The sequence below is a fragment of the Cyanistes caeruleus genome, chromosome 3, assembly GCF_971803275.1.
Source record: "Cyanistes caeruleus chromosome 3, bCyaCae1.hap1.1, whole genome shotgun sequence".
Classification (NCBI taxonomy): Eukaryota; Metazoa; Chordata; class Aves; order Passeriformes; family Paridae; genus Cyanistes; species Cyanistes caeruleus.
In genome coordinates, this window is record NC_141703.1 from 34,259,727 (window position 1) to 34,275,874 (window position 16,148).

The 16,148-nt window shown below is 37.2% G+C and overlaps 1 protein-coding gene across 1 annotated transcript; it reads right to left on the bottom strand.

Annotated features, from left to right (window-relative positions):
• Positions 1-16,148, bottom strand: LOC111944534 (interleukin-5 receptor subunit alpha-like). Its single transcript, XM_086880686.1, has 11 exons — positions 15,537-16,148; positions 13,762-13,959; positions 13,270-13,424; positions 13,003-13,150; positions 12,339-12,447; positions 12,066-12,253; positions 9,974-10,110; positions 8,345-8,489; positions 4,629-4,716; positions 3,352-3,439; positions 1-1,143 (listed from the first exon to the last, which is right to left on the bottom strand). The coding sequence occupies exons 2-11, from the start codon at positions 13,862-13,864 to the stop codon at positions 1,021-1,023; spliced, it is 1,284 nt and encodes a 427-aa protein (XP_086736812.1). The 5' UTR covers positions 13,865-13,959; positions 15,537-16,148; the 3' UTR covers positions 1-1,020.

Below are 16,148 nucleotides of genomic sequence, written 5' to 3' on the forward strand. Positions count from 1 at the left end.
TATTTTTATATTTTTATTTCTTCCAATAAGTACTATTCTGACATGGAAAAATGTTACCAGTAATGAAAGCAAGTAATTTTTAGGTATCTTCCAAACCTTCCAGAAAATTATGTCCATCGTTGACCATTTGTATTTCCCATCTTCAAAAAAGAAATGTCTTCCTTGCAAAATCAAATAATTCTCTTCTAGTCAAATAAACACTGTCCTAACAAAGAGTTAGAATAACTCTTCCCTGATTGTGTACCTGAAAACAGACTAGCATAGCTCATCACTTCATGGAATCAGTAGGAAAGATTCTTTAAAGGGACAGGGAAAAATAAATAGCAAAAATTCGTCAGTTCTGAACTTTTACTTCTCTGAGATAAACTTATTTAAACACTCACAATACAGCAGAAAACTTTACCTCATCTAAAGTTTTCTTGTTTTACTTAGATTGCTAACTGCAAAGTCCACAATATTAAAAGACCCTGTCTTCACGCTTTTCTTTCTGGTTGATGTGTGCTTACACACTGCAGTGACTCAGAAAGGGATTTTTTTTTTTATATTAGTTTTAGAGAAAACTTGTGAGATTCTCTTGCTGTTTCCAGAAACATTTACTACTTCCACCATTTCTCATGACCACATCAATCAGATGTTTAATAGCTAGTATGAGATTTGTATGAACAGCCAATCTTCAAAAGCTCTTGATCTATCAGACAGTACTTGGAAGCTATTGCAGCATTATGAAACTCTAATTCTAATTTCATTTTAACCCAAGGGGATGTCAACATCAGCTCATATTTTCTGAGATGCTCTAATTTTATTGGGCTGGAGATCAGTTTTTTTAGAGACAAGCTGCAAGATAGTGTTTTTTGTTTGTGATCCAAAGCTAATTTTAAGAGTTGCATGTTGTCAGAGCACAAAGTACTTCAAGTTATTGGTCTCAGACAAACTCCCATATCAGCTGTTCTTTGATCTGTTAGAATATTGTCCACCTCATGGAAAGGTACACTTGAATAAGATGAAAAAGGCATATCATCTCTACAGATCTTCTAAGACAAATTCTTTCAAACATTTCTGTGGTTGAATGTTCTCATCTCTGTTCTCTTCTAGTGTTCCCAGAGTAACCTCTGAGTGTGTCTCCATTTGCATTGGCATAAGTTGCTGTTGGATAAAAATTGCATTATGCACAAAATCGTCATTCATTGATATTAAAAATTCTGTATATTTTTACAAGTACTCAACTTTTTTGGCATATAACCAGGATTAGTACAGATTACTTATTCTTTTGCAACTGGAATACAAAGATTATGTTAGTTACTCTCTCAATCTACAAGTTGTTCACAGGCAAATTTGCTTAGTTGTTCTGGGCCTTGATTTTATTGCTTGGCACTCTCCAGGATGATATGACCATTGTGCCATCAACAATCACTTGAATCAAAAAATCATATTGTCATCTCAGTAATCTGTTGCTGTGATGTAGACAGTAACTACCCAACTATGCTAAAGTCTTCTGTCAAAGGTTTATTCAGTGTTTGTAATACTTTGGGCACAGAAGTCACTTCTTTCTCTGTCGCTAACATTAAATATCATTTTTGTGGTGATTATATATTGAACACAAAGACCCCTACATAGCAGCTTATGCAGTTCTAATGTGGAGATGCAGAATATAAACCTGAGGGTGATGATTCTGTACTCTGCCAGCCCATATTCATAGCCACAAGGGGTATTATCAGTTAGTTTACTCAGTTACTGGTAAAAATGGGTGAGAAGGACTTTTGCACAGAAGAGGTGATAAATACACTCTTTAACCGGCTGAGCTTAAGGTCAATATGGCTCCTTTAGCATCAAATTTGGTCAAACTGTATTGACCAGAAGTGTCATAGAAATTTTTCTGAATCCTAAGAATAAGAGTCTTGGCCTCAAGCCAGTTCTGGAGCTCTTGAGCTTTTCTGAGAAGATGAGTGTAGTGAAGAAGAGGAGCACAGTCTGCTCTGGGAGCCAGCCAAGGCTTGTGGAATGAACTCCAGGTGCAAGTTCAAAACACCTCAATCTTTTAATTTGTCATTTTATTATACAGAATATGCACATCATTTTCCCCATAAATTTGTTTTGAGAAGATAAAATTAAACAAAACAACCCATTCCTCTTGCCTCACAACTCAAATTATCATTCATCGTTTGAGATGATCTGTGTTTTCCATCAAAGTTTGCAATCACATAGTTATATTATTTAAAAAAACAAACCCAAATCACAGTATTGGAAGGCATATATCTTTCTCTTGGGAAGGAAAACAGCATAAGGGAACACACTGGGAATTGCTACTTAAATTGCTGAATGTGCTACTAGAAGATATTTTGATATTGCAGTCTAAATATGTGCCATAATATGGCAGGATAGAGTAAAATTAACAGAAATCCTGAAGAGGCTCTGAACAAATATTTTGAGCACATAGAATAGAGAAAATCCTTATTACAGTTTTCTATTTCAATGGTGTTTTCCACCAAAAAATACCCCATAATTTGGGCACACCTGTGCCTTCTCTTCATGTGTTGCAGAACCAGGTAAGAAGCAATCTTACTGTGCCTTATAGCATGCAGTTCACTGTGTGGCTTCTCTGCAGTCAGGCAGAAGTTTAGATCTGTGTGACTAGCACTTTTTTCCTGCAGCTCACACAATGACAGGAAAACACTGAGTGTGCAAGCCAGGGAGCTCCATTTATGACATTCACAAAAATATTGTTAATATTTAGTCTTTGTTTTGCCAAGTTGACTAAAGACTTGTAATCTGGCATGAGATAAGCAAGCATCTGAATTTGCAGCACATCATCTCTCCCAGAGTAAACACCTCTGCATATGGCTTTGTCCTGAAGCAGGGGCACAGCTGGGGTAGGTTATGTTGCATGAATTGTGCAGCCTCCTCCTTTCTTCTGTAAAAATGTGCACATTTGACTGCACAGCCATTGTGCACAGCCAACGACTTGCAGATCACCACTAAAAATTCCCCTTGATAACTGGCCTACATGCTTACATGCATATCATCCCATCACTGACTCTTCTTCAGGGACTCAGGGTGACCAGTCCTTAAAATGTTGGTCCACTGTGTGTGGATAAGCTGAAACACCTTGGAGAACACTAGACATTTTAGTCCCCTGAGGATTTTTCCCCATCCTGTCTACTGACATCATTGTCCTGCAACTTCCACAATCTTTCTGTTCCCTTCTGGCTTCACTACAAATGCTGTGCATACCTTTTCTTATTTTTATTCTTTTTATTTTTTTTTCAATTACATGCTGCTCCAAATAGTACCATTCTGATTGCAAGTGATATCATGCATGTCAATGTGGTGAGAGAAAAAAGACAGGCACACTACCTGGTGGTGAGTCTCATCTGCTAACCACGTTCTGATATGATCTGAAGGATGTGGAACAGGCGTGGTTATAACTTCCAGGCATCTATACCTGCAAGACAGTGATACAGGCACGCGACTATTCTTGTCTGCAGGAGCAGATCAGACATTAATGCTTTGTAATAAATATTCCAGTTCCAAGGCAGGCATCTACTATTTCTAAAGCCATTTAAATTTTTTTTCTTTCTTTTCACTGTAGATATTTCCTACATTTTCAACATTTTACCTAGCTCTTCTTTAGCCTGATTGGTTTCTAACCTGCAAGAGTTTTAAAAGGACTGGGTGGATATAAAAAAACTATGACTTCTACACAAATATTTTTTCCACGAAAAGTGAGAAGTTGTGGCATGCTACTGTGTCAGTAGCCTAAAAAATTATTCTTATGTGTTCTTTCCATAATAAAAATTTGATAACTTTTTTTATACAAATCAGGAATAATGATTATTCATTAATTAAATAAATTTAATTTTAATAGTAGGTCCACTTACATACTGCACCTTACAAATATTAAGGTATCTTGAGTTATCATTCTATCCTGGTCAAGTTTATTTCTCAGTTCAAGAAAGCCTTTGCTGCCACAGGAAGCTGTCTGTAGGAAAACTATGTTGCCAGGAAGAAAAGTAGTGGCATAGATAGAGCTAGCAGCATTAACTGTTGATGGATGTGAGGCCACTACTATTACTTTGCTCTAATGTTATTAATAGTAGAACAAAGGAAATTCATTCCATCAGCCTGACTTCCTTTTTTTATTAATTTCTTGTAAACTCTCCAGCTTAGACTGAAAGACTGCTTTCATAACACCCATGGATTATGAAATTAAATTGGACAGAATGACACGCAGTTCATCTCTGGCCTGATTAATATAGGTGACCTTGAAGGCAGAATGTGTGAAAGCATGGGGAAAAGTCACACTGAGGATAGAGAGGCAGCTGCCTGAGTAAGATTAAAAAATGTCGTTTATAGTGGCAGAAAATCAGAGAGTAAGGTGTGAGACTGGATCTGTGGAGGACTGGGCTAGGAGCTGCAAGAGACAAATTATAACTCTCAGTGTCTTGCACTAGATCATAACAAGAAGCACTACTTTGCTAGAACAATAGTTGGAAATGCACAATTAACTTCTTCTTGTTAACTTAATTTATCTGAGAAAATCTGTGTTTGACTTTTATCCATTGTATGGTTTACTGTCACCCCGACCCCTCTTCCACTGGAGATGCATACAACCATCTAGAAATTTACACTACCTTCTACATGCATATATCATCAAACCTCCAAGGAAAACCAGAGAACAAAGCAATGAGAGGCTTAGTAGCAGGATATCCACTGTCTTTTCTAAAAAAACAAAAAAAAAAAGAAGAGGGAAAAGTAGTGTTAATTATATGGGAGAGGCTAGGGTAGTTAATAAACAGTATGGACTCATAAATATTGCTCTATTCCTGAACTGTCACAGATTTAAAGAAACATTTCCTGGAGATTTTTTAGGGGAAAAGAGCTTCTGACTTCAGCACTGTTCCTTTCTCCCCTTCATCCTTTTAGCCCTCAGCCTTGCTGCTTTGTCTGGCACTTCCACTTGCTTCACTCCATTCCCTCCTTTTCCTGGAATTCTGATCTCATATCCTGGGCATGGCCTGTCCTGCCACTGGATATTTCCACACAGCCTCGATTCCTCTGGATATCAAACCCTCTGTACTACTGGTACTTCTGCTGCTGCTCTAGCTGCTCCTGAGTTCCTACTGCTGCTACCTCCCATCTCCACACACCACGAGTCCCCAGCTCCTGCCTCCTCACCACTTCACAGCTGTAACTGATTTAAGGCAAAATGAAAATAAAAGCGTTTTGTCAAACAAAATATTCTCTTTTATTCAAGAAGCAGCATTTGGTTTCTATTACACTTACCTTTTTAACCCTGCTTGGCATAGACCTAAAGCAATGGCATCAGTACATATTTATACTGTTCAACAAATACTACTGCTCTGTACCTTACAGTTCTTCCTCCAAAATATGCAAAATACCAAAATAGCAACATATTTTGTTGACTCAGAAATGTTTTTCTGGGAAATTTTATTTTTTGTTTAATATCTAGCTTTAGAACTACAACTAGTTTGGCTTGGTTTTAGCTAAGTACTTTGAAGAAAAACAGGCAAGGACAGCTCCTAAAATGTTTATAGTCTGAGGCCAGTTAAACAGTGGTTTTATGATCAATCCAGATTAAAAATCAAAGTATAAAAGAATGGAACTAAAGTTCTGAGTTTGAACCCATTTATTTCCACAAATTTCATATAAAACCAAGAAAAAACTCAGAAATTTATGGGCAGAATTTACAGGTATATGCCTTATCTTCTTTAAAGTTCAAAACTACTCTTTATTCACTTTACGATGAAAAGGAAATTATTTTCTACTTGCTTTCTGAAATGAGGGCTCAGAAAACTTATTCTGAACAACCTCTGCACTGTGTAGTAGATTTTTTTTTAGTTTGTGGTAATTGCTCTGCATCATTCTGCTAGCCCTATATTATACACACACCCAGGAGAAGAGGAAGCCCTGTTCTTATCATCAGCTGAATCACAATGAGGTTTGCTTCTCCTGCTTTCTTACTTCTTGCATTATGGAAAGCAGCAAGAAAAAGAAGCACATATATTCTTTTGGGTAGACCATTTAATGGTGGGGGTTTTTTTCAGATGCAAATGCTTTAAGTTGGACAGGAATAACAGAACTTTGAAATCAAAACAAGTGGCTTGGTTTGCAAAAATGCAGAGCGCTTTTGAATTACTACAAACTTCAAAGTGATCTATGAGTGCTCATCAGCTCTAAAAATTAGACCAATTATTTCAAGTTTCTACATATGAATAAAGCTGATTAAACATTTCTTTTTTTAGCAGAAAGTTTCTATAGTAAACAGCTCAGTTCAGGTTAAATTGTGAGGGTTTTTTTTCAAGGGCATATGCTAATTCTAAAGGCAAATTAATGTTTTCCTCATGAGAAAATTAGCAAATCCTTTTCATGTCAAAGGAACATTTCAGAACAAATATTTTAGTTATGTTTTGAATTATGTTATTTCATTTTGATGTTTCAGCTTTTTTTAAATGAAGGTTAAAAAGCTTTTTTAAAATGAATTCTTAAAGAAATGTTGCACATTTCCTAGATGAAACAGTAGAATGTAATGGAAAAGCAAACAGAAAGCAGGTCATGCCATACTTCTACAAGACTTTCAGTAGAAAGAGGTCTTTTAACACCAGAAAAAATTACACATTTCAGAACAAAAATATTGAATGGATGTTCTTCTTTTCAGGTTACTTGTATAACGTGCATTTATACATGTTCCCAAGTAGAAGCAGATAGAAAAATTTCCACAGAATACAGAGTAAAAAGGACAGAAAAAAATTGTATCAGCATCAAAGGTGGTATGCAAAGAGATTTGGCTGAGTACCTGACCCTCCAATAAAATGTCTCCATAGATTCATTTTATAAAAATCAGTGATCCTTCCTCAGTAGAAAGGAAGGGAATTGCTGCACCACACGTGCAGTGCGCTCCAGAGTAAATCATCAGGCTGCACTGAAAAAAGTGTTAAAAACAGCTAAAGGAGACTGGCAGATGCTGAGAGCAAGGTTTAGTAGGCCAGAACCAGAATGAGTGACTGCTCAACTCCATTTCCTTCTTCAGGTGCAAGGTTGGCAGGGAGCAAGTAAATCTACATGCCTCCACCCAGAGGACCTCTTCTGATGTCCCCTATCTACACACCAGATGTGTCTGGCCTGATGTCAGGCAGACAGAGCTGGCAGACCCCTCCTAGGACATGCAGCAGTCCTAGACTCTGTCTTCAGTGAGAAGACAGAGGAATTCCTCTAAAGAGGAATTCAAGACTCTTATGGCTTGAAAATTATCTCCTTCACCACAAAGAACATGAAAGGCAATTAGGTTTCTCTCCCCAGATATTTCACAAGTGGAATGCTTTTGAAATTAAATTAATAAATTTAAGAGAAAAATGGTTTCAGCAGACCAGTGGGATACAAGGAGGCATCTGATAGAGTAGGCAGCCAGTATCTAGTAAATTCTATAACTGAATATACATTCAATCCATTTCAAAAATTATAATGTCTCACCTGGCATTTCCTGTCCTCAGATAAATATGTATTTGAAGCTCAAAGATCAGAAAGGCATATTCCAAAATACAGTCTGTTGCATTAAATAATGATACTTATCTTGTTTTGTTTTACTACCCATAGTACTGTGCTTATTTGCATGTCAACACGCAGACATAATTTTCTCTCTATAAATACAGCATCACACTATTGTACTTCTCCCTAACCTGATGTCAGGAAGCTTCTGCATGTGGAGGCATTTTTCTCATCATGGAAAGCACAAGATTCCCGTGTAAGCACACCGATGTTAGGTGTTCTCTTCGTAGAGGTTGAAGGAAGTCCCAGAGCACATATATTTAAATAAGAGCTGTCTAACCCCCAACAGAGCTAAACCATTTCCTATCTCTGTCAGATAAGAAATAATTCCACCAGTATAATAAGGGACATTTTGGACTTAGTCTTTAAAGACTATGTGGTTTGAAGAATGTTATGGCTTTTGTGGATTTCTTGGCTTACTAACTCAATTTGAAAGTATTTTTAGAGATGCATGGGCTGTCCTTTGCAGGGCAAGGCAGCAGGGGAGGGATGGTGGTGTTAGGACCTTGTCAGCTGCTGACCATTATTATTTCCTAAAGGCTGTCAAGAGTCAGGTGTAACTTAGCTCAGGACAGCAGCTCTGTAAAGACCAGGGAAGCAGAGCTCAGCCTAAGGACTCGCCTACAGCAGAGCTGTGTGATCCTGGTGTGTGCCATGGACCCCTAGGGACAGTTAGGATCCAATAACACCCTGGAGAGGAAGAGAGGCAATAATGAAGTAAATATATTGAATGCTAATAACAAAACCCATGATAACAGTTATGAGTAGTAAGTACATAACTTACCATCGTGAATAAATACTGGTTCACTCCATTCACTCCAGATCTTGTTTGCAATGCAAATCTCTTTCTTTACCCTCACTTGCGCCGCACGTTTTTTTTCTGGCTTGTGAAATGAATACTTATAGTTCTCTGCAGTGACATTTACAATCTATCAAGAGAGGTTTAGGGGATTATTTTAAAATATTTTTGCATTGCAGTTCAAACAGATATAAACTAGGGACTACTACTCAAATACTACTATTTACATAGTAGTAGGAACAGATTTTCAGAACAAGTTCTTATGTCCATGTACAATTTAACTCTCATCTGATCTGTGTTAAAACTCAGAAATGAACATAAAGAGAGACTGGAACTGATAAGATGGAAGGAGGTATGGCAGGACATTAGGAATTAGAAAGCACTGATTCTCCTATAATTTTTTATCACACCACATATAGGACAAACATAGTAACTGCAGAACTGCAAGTTTCAAGATTTTGGTGTGGGTAGTGTGCTACACTTGCTTCTGTGGTAGAATAAAATCTTGCATTTTTCATCTGAAGGATGTCCACTATTTTTGTGACCATCCTGAAACATCTTTAATTGTGCCTATTAAAAAAAGCACGTCACTTCAAAAGATCAAACTCAAATGTGGAGTTTAAAGCAGAGGGATCTCTAAATCATTCACCACTTTTAAATACTGAAGCAAAGTTCTGTAAATAAACAATCTTAAAAATTTAAGACATAGTTAAAAAAAAAAAAAAAAAGGAGAAAACCCTTGCTTGTAGAAAAAGTGATGTTAGAAGGCTGCAAAGTAGAAAGTATGAATCTCATCCATGGAAAAGCATGTAATATCTGCTTCCTTGGTGTTGGGTAAGTATTATCTGTTCTCCTCATACTGACTGACAAGGTGTGGATTTGACCCTATGCACCATGATGCTTCTTTCTCTTCCTTTCAGGACTTTTCAAGTTCTGGGATCTATTAATATTTTGTGGTGCTCAAAGCACAGTATGAAACTTTAGGTGAAACTCAGCATCTAGATGGGCAAATTAGTGACAACCTGCATCTTACATGTGATATGCTGATCATATGTACTTAAATAACATTTGACCTTTGCCTAAGAACACAGAATGGTTGACTCAGTTTGTGGTTCAAAGTAATCCACAGATCTTTTTTTCTTCTGTGTTGACGTCTACATTTTAATTCCTTATTTTGTGTTGACATATTTGACCTGTATTCGCTAATCATAGGATTTTCCTTATTACTGAGATTCACCTTGTTGATTTCAGACTTAGCCAAAATTTCAAATTCTAATTTTTTTTCCCGATGGTACTTGACAATCTTTCCTAGTTTTCAGACAATACTTCTTTTTCTATAACAAAAAAGACAATACGGTCTATGTGATACTAATGTACGATTAAAATTTAATATAGAAGACAAAAACTTCTAATTCACTTCAATGCAAGCCTGACTATGAAAGATTTCATAAAATGTATTGATTTTTTATTTTTACCAGAAAGACAAGTTGGATTATTCATTAAAGACAATGGGATTTCTTTAAAGTTTCTTTGCGATTAAAATCTGTTAAATTTGAGGAATGCCTTGTTTTTATAGAAGTTACATTATACGGACTAACCAGGGAAACTGATTACCTTATGATCTGTTATTTTCACTTGGTACAAAAAACACTTTTTCCTTGCTGAACCAATAGTAGGTGGAGGTTTCCAGTGAATTTTAATACTTCTGTTTTCAAGGGAAACTGAGACGTTGATTGGTGGGTTCAGTTTCTCTGAAAAATAAGGAACACAGAGAGACCTTCTGTACCTCATGCTCTTCCTCATATTTAAACTGATGTAAAATAAATGAAACTGCATTTGTCCTTAAAATACACAGCTGAGTGTTTTGCAGTTTGCCACACCCAAAGGGGACATTCTAGTGAGCGACATATTTTTTTTTGAAGTTGCTGTTCAGTAAGTATCTCAAAATAAAGGGACATAGTTGGGGTTTTTCACATATGTTTCTAGGAAAGGCAGAAAGAGTGTGCAGGAGAAGAAGGCCTTCTCCAGCATCTGTGTTGGTGTTGAGGAGACCTTGAGTCTGGCTCCGTGTCATGTAGGATACATGTGTTTTGTCTACCCACAGGCCTGGTATTATTACTTTAAAATAATGGAATTTAATCTCTCACAGAGAGGTTACAGAAAGAGGACTTAGAAAGTCTTCATAGAATCTTAGAAGGTTTTGGGTTGGAAGAGATCTTAAGGACCATCTAGTTCCAAATCCCCTGCCATGGGCAGGGCCACCTGCCACTAGATCAGGTTGCTCAAATCTCCATTGAACCTGTCCTTGGACACTTCGAGCGGTGGGGCATCCACAATTTCTCACAACAACCTGTTTCCCAGGGAATTTGTCTGATTCAATAGAAGAAGATTTCTGCAGATGCTTAAAAAATCTCTCTCTCTTCCTATAAAGGGACAAGTGGGCATTTGCTATGGAGGAAGTACAGGACTGGAAGCGAGGGACATTTAGGTCCCCAGGATTTCAGCCTTGGATTCATATAAGCAAGTCTACAGATGTTTTTTAGCATGGTAAGTGTTAGGGGACTTATCCTAAGTGTGTGCTCAGTACTCAGGCATCCTCAGTCCTTCTCAGCTGCTGCTGCATTTCTGTGAAGGGAAGAACTCCAGCTGGAGTTTTCTGAAAAAGCCCTCCCAGCAAAGGCAGAAGTTCATGGCAAGTTTCTGCAGGCAGGGTCAGCGAGGTCTGGCGATGACACGGCTGCAGTGTGGTGCCAGTGAGAGAAGCCAGCCCCACTGCTCCATGCAGCCTTTGAGGGTGGGGGCACTCCATGAGCCATGAAGAGTCACAAGCAGTGAGAAGAGTGAGAAGCAGGGGTTTTTTTGTTTAGTCTCTGAAATACTGCTGCCAGACCATTCCCCCTTCTGTTAGGATGTCAAGAATAGGCAGCAATCTCTTTTGTCATATGTCAGATTATAGCAGACTCTGAGTGCGGAGTAAAGCTTTAGGTAAAGCAAACAATTCTATTGTCTTAGTAAAGGTTAGATGAGATCTAACTCAGAATAAAGTTTTAGAGTTTTGAATTATATTTTTGCTATCCCTTGAGCTATGACTGATTCCCAGGTTTCATGTCTGAAAGACAATCAACATGTTAATGACTTAAAAGGCATTTGAATCTGCAATCTTTGCTAAAATTCAGGTGAATTTCTTACCCATGAGATTAATTCAAACTTCCCAGAGAAGTTAGAAAAAGCAATTTTATATGATCATTCAAAACTGTTGATAATTAAAAATAACTGCCAAGATATTTTTAACTTAAATAAAAATGCTACTAATATTTGAGAACATCCATATTCTTAAATTCAAGTTATAAATGAGACTTGTGACTATTTATGCTCTTTTTCTTAATCACACTTGCTCAGCACTATAAAAAAGGATAGAAGAAAAAAAAATTGAGAAACGAGTATAATGCTTAAAATATTTTTTTCTCACATTAGCTTTTTCTTTTAATTAAAATTATAGATAAACAAGGTTATTTAATCAGACAAAAAATTAAAAAACCTTCAGCCTTAATCCATTTTGTTTAATCTTTGTGTAACATTCACACTGAAATGAATGCCTAAACAGTTAGAATTAGTATGACTTTGTCACACCTATTTCCTTTTTTGCTTTCCATGAAGTAACCAATAAATAAACTTTTCATAATATACAATAATAGAAAATACTTACCTATTGTCTGAGGTGTGAAAGCTTTGTAATAAGACAGTCCTCTTGAACCATTTTTCAAATTTCTGACAGTTATATTTAAATTTATTTTCCTTGATGGTTGAAAATGTATTTCTCTCATATTGCAGCCAATATTTTTCTTCCTTGCATTTTTTATATATTTCTGGCATGCAAAAACTTTTCCTACATGTCTGTGAGAAAGAGATATAATTTTTTTAAATCGAAGACTTAGGTCCAAAATCATGGTTTCATACTTATTTTGCTTAACATCCTCACCTGTATGAGGTAAAGATCTGGATATCTTCAGGAGCTTCTGCTTTGATGTTCCAGGTGCAATTGAAAAAAGAAATGTTATATATGATGCACGAAAGATTCTGAATGTAGACTGCAAAAAAGAAATGGTAAAGAGTTGTGTTTATTTTACACTGATTTCCTAATATCAACATAATGGTTGCCTTTACAGACCCACTATATTGGCTTATTTATAGAAGCATGAAAAAGTACTATGTGAGAAAAAATAGGTCTTTTTGCTTTTTAGAAAGTGAAAAGTGGGAAACACATCTGCTACTAATACAAAAGCCTTACTAACTCACTTAAAAATAAATTAAAATCTCTGATCTTTTAAGAATTGCTAAAATCATGTGATACTAAAGGCAATCTTCATGTGACACGAGTTGCTAGGGAAAATTAAACGACTGTTTGGGTCATACTGACATCTTGCTCAGCAGAGCTGGAGTTTTCTGAATCTGAGCACATCTAACAAAGGAAATAATTCTGCAGTACCTCAAGGTATTATGAAACATATTCTTAACATATCTGAAAAAAACAAAGTAGCAGAACATTGGGATTGCAGAGAATGACATTTCAGAAATTCTCCACGTAAAGCAGGTCATTGTCGTAAACGCTTGGACGTCCTAAAAACAAGTTGGAAATAACTGACCTGCAGGTGCCTTGTAAGTAAATTCTGTCCAGTCACTCTCCTTAATTATGTCTTCTGTTTCTTTTGCAAAAAGTTGTGTCTTAACCTTTGCATTAAAACCAGAATGTAATTTAAGATGTATTATCTTTTCCTTCTCCTCCAATCTTTCCTAAGAGGTGAAAGAAGAAATTCCATGAAGGTAAGTATTGAAAGGGAAATTATGCAAGCTCATCTATTGAATGATATATTATTTTATTTTACACTTTGTGCAACCTCCAAAGAACTTACTTTTTTTTCTTTAGTGGTATTGAAGAACTTATAAATCAAAATATACTTCACATTGTATTTCCTGGTTTCTTCTTTTGTCAGGTTATTTCTCCAAGACAAAATAACTCTTGAATCATTCTTGGTGGCCCACAGAGTATTATGTAGTCTAAGTGCATCTGCAATTAAATTGATATTACATAGAGAGAGGATCCTCCACTGTGTACACAAAGAAATTGTCTCTCAGCAAGGCTTGCATGCCCAGTAGCTCTACCAGGACCTTGGTTCTTGCTTGCAGCAGGAATTTCAGAGCTTTGTCGAATATGACTTTCAGCAGTGGAAATCATGCTGCTCTTTGCAGCTCTCAAAATTAATGGATTGATTTTTGCATGTCTTGGACACTTCTCTTACTTCAGGTCTCTGTTTCTCTCTACGGGCTGTTGAAAGTGCCTTGGCAAGTTCAGATTAAACATCTGGGATGGTTAGCATAGGATGAACTGTTAATACTTTACTTACCCTTTATGTCTTCTTGTCCACTTGCCAGGATTGTGGAAAATAGTGTCTTACACTGGAAAAAGCTTAATATCAGCAGGACAGAAATGGGTGTAACACATGCCATAGCAAAAGTTTTGGGCCACAGGTCTGAGGAAAGAGATTCTTTAATTCCAAGTTTGCTTGAGAAAGTAGTTAGAACATCACGTTTTCATTTTTCACCTGTGAAATATTAGAAAAGTTTTACCTAGATGCTTAAAAGGTGTGTAAAGTACAAAAAGTAAATATGAAATGACATAAGTTTGACAGGACTTGTTGACTGGTGCCTGCTGTTCCCAGGATGTTTGTATTTGAGCCCACTCTTTAACTGGGTGTCAGGCCAGAGAGAACGTGTGCCATGGAGCACTGGTTTCGAGTGACAGCACAGCTCCAATTGCAAGCCAGCACCACGGATACGACACTACTGACACTGTAAGTGGTTTAGGTAGGGCCCACCTGACATAACCATGACTAGATATAAGTTAACTCTATTTGTGTGTGTTACTTGGCCTCTTGTGGTCAGAGAGAACCGTCATTCCTAGACTGTGACTTGTGTTACCTGGTGTAGGAGGATATGGACCATAAGAAGAGATCAATCCTGCTATTTAAAAAAGTATCAGCAAGAGAATTTCAGGTGTTTTCTAAACTTGGAATATGGTGAGCGAACAGATTCAGACTGATCAAAGTTGGTTTCAGCAAGGCAGCATTTCTCTGAAGGGTCTCATTCAGAGGTTGCTTAAATATGAAAGAATATTTGATATCTTCCATGTTCATATGCCTTCAGAGGCTTTCACTCACTAACTGATTTCTCTTGGCTCTGATTGTTTTCACTTTTAAATTTTCAGAAATATTGTATTCAGGGATCAGCACCTGGAGCTATGCCAAAAGATTCACAATACATTGGCTAATAAGTGGCACTGGTCAGGGTAGAGGAAAATGTGTGAATGCTCAGCACATCAAAAAAATCTGCAACGAGGTTTTCTGGAAAAAAGAAACACAGGTACACTTAAAATTACATCCATATACAGATTAATTTATAATGCTATTTTATCACAATGCAGTGAAAAAAGACCACTTAAGGAATGCTGCCCTTATTTATGAAGTGCTGTGAAAAATCATATCAGAAATCTGTAAGGCAGAGGTTTCCCCATCTGGGCCATTCTGGAGTGATCTCAGCAGTAGCACCAGCAGCAGCTAAAGTACTCAAGTCACACTGCACATGGCCAGCCAAAAAAAGAGTTAATTCTCCAGCTTGCTGTGCCCAGGTAAGAAGGCAGTTCTGGTTGTCTGGAGGGGAAAGGGGTGAGCTGTGCTCCTAGAACACATGTGGTGTGTGGCAAGAGGAAAGAGTCAGGGAAAACATAAAATAAAAACAAGGAAATGTTGATGGTTTAGTATTCAACATGTAGCGGCTCATCCTTTTCCATGGAATGGAGCTATCAAAACCAGTCCTAGAAATATATAAGTACTTTATTTAAATTAGCAGAAAGGGAAAAATGAGGATGGAAAGCACTAAGCAGATTAAATACTTGTGGCTAATTATTAACATGATTTTTTTTGAAAATACAAGTCAAAACGGGATGTGGAACAGGAAAAGGAAGAAAATAAATCTTACAGTAACAACTTTTGGTGTTAGAACCAAAAATAGATATAATTTGTGTGTTAATATAAATGTATTTAGTTGGCGAGAGGACACAGAGAGGCAGACAAGGAAGGTTTTTAAAGGAAGTCTAAACAAGCTTAGAAAAAAGCCAACCAACCTGAATCAAAGAAAGATATTTCAGGTGAGACCAGTGCTGTTTCCCCAGGGTGAGTTGCTCCTAGGAGTACCTTTTGTGCAGGACTGAGGGGCACTTCTCCACTCAGTGTGCAGTGAACACGTGCAGCTTCTCCCACCGATGCTGCGATGGTGGACAGTGTGAGCAGGCTGCAAATATTACCATGGAAAGCTACCAAAAAGTGTTAAAGATGGATGCACACATCCCTAAATCAGCAGCTGTAGGTGCTGGGGGAACACTTAGGGAATGGGCTGCAGGAGGTGACCAGAGTTGTGGATTACTTCTGAGTAACATCTCCTGTTCTCGCTGCTGCAGGCAGAACAGCAGAAGAACAGCTGGGCTGACCTCACAAGGTATTTATTATGTTTATATACAATTAATTAGTCCACAAACCCACAGTAAAGTGAAAGCACTGCAGCATAATTACACCCAAAGTGACCAGGAGGGTACAAAACCTGTCCATACATAAAAAGCTTTTGATTCACAACTTGTCAAAGAACATGTATTTTCATTTATGCCAACATAGATGAGCTGAAAGACAGAACATTTCTTCTCAGACATATGCAGACAGGACTTTGCATTCTTCATTCTGTG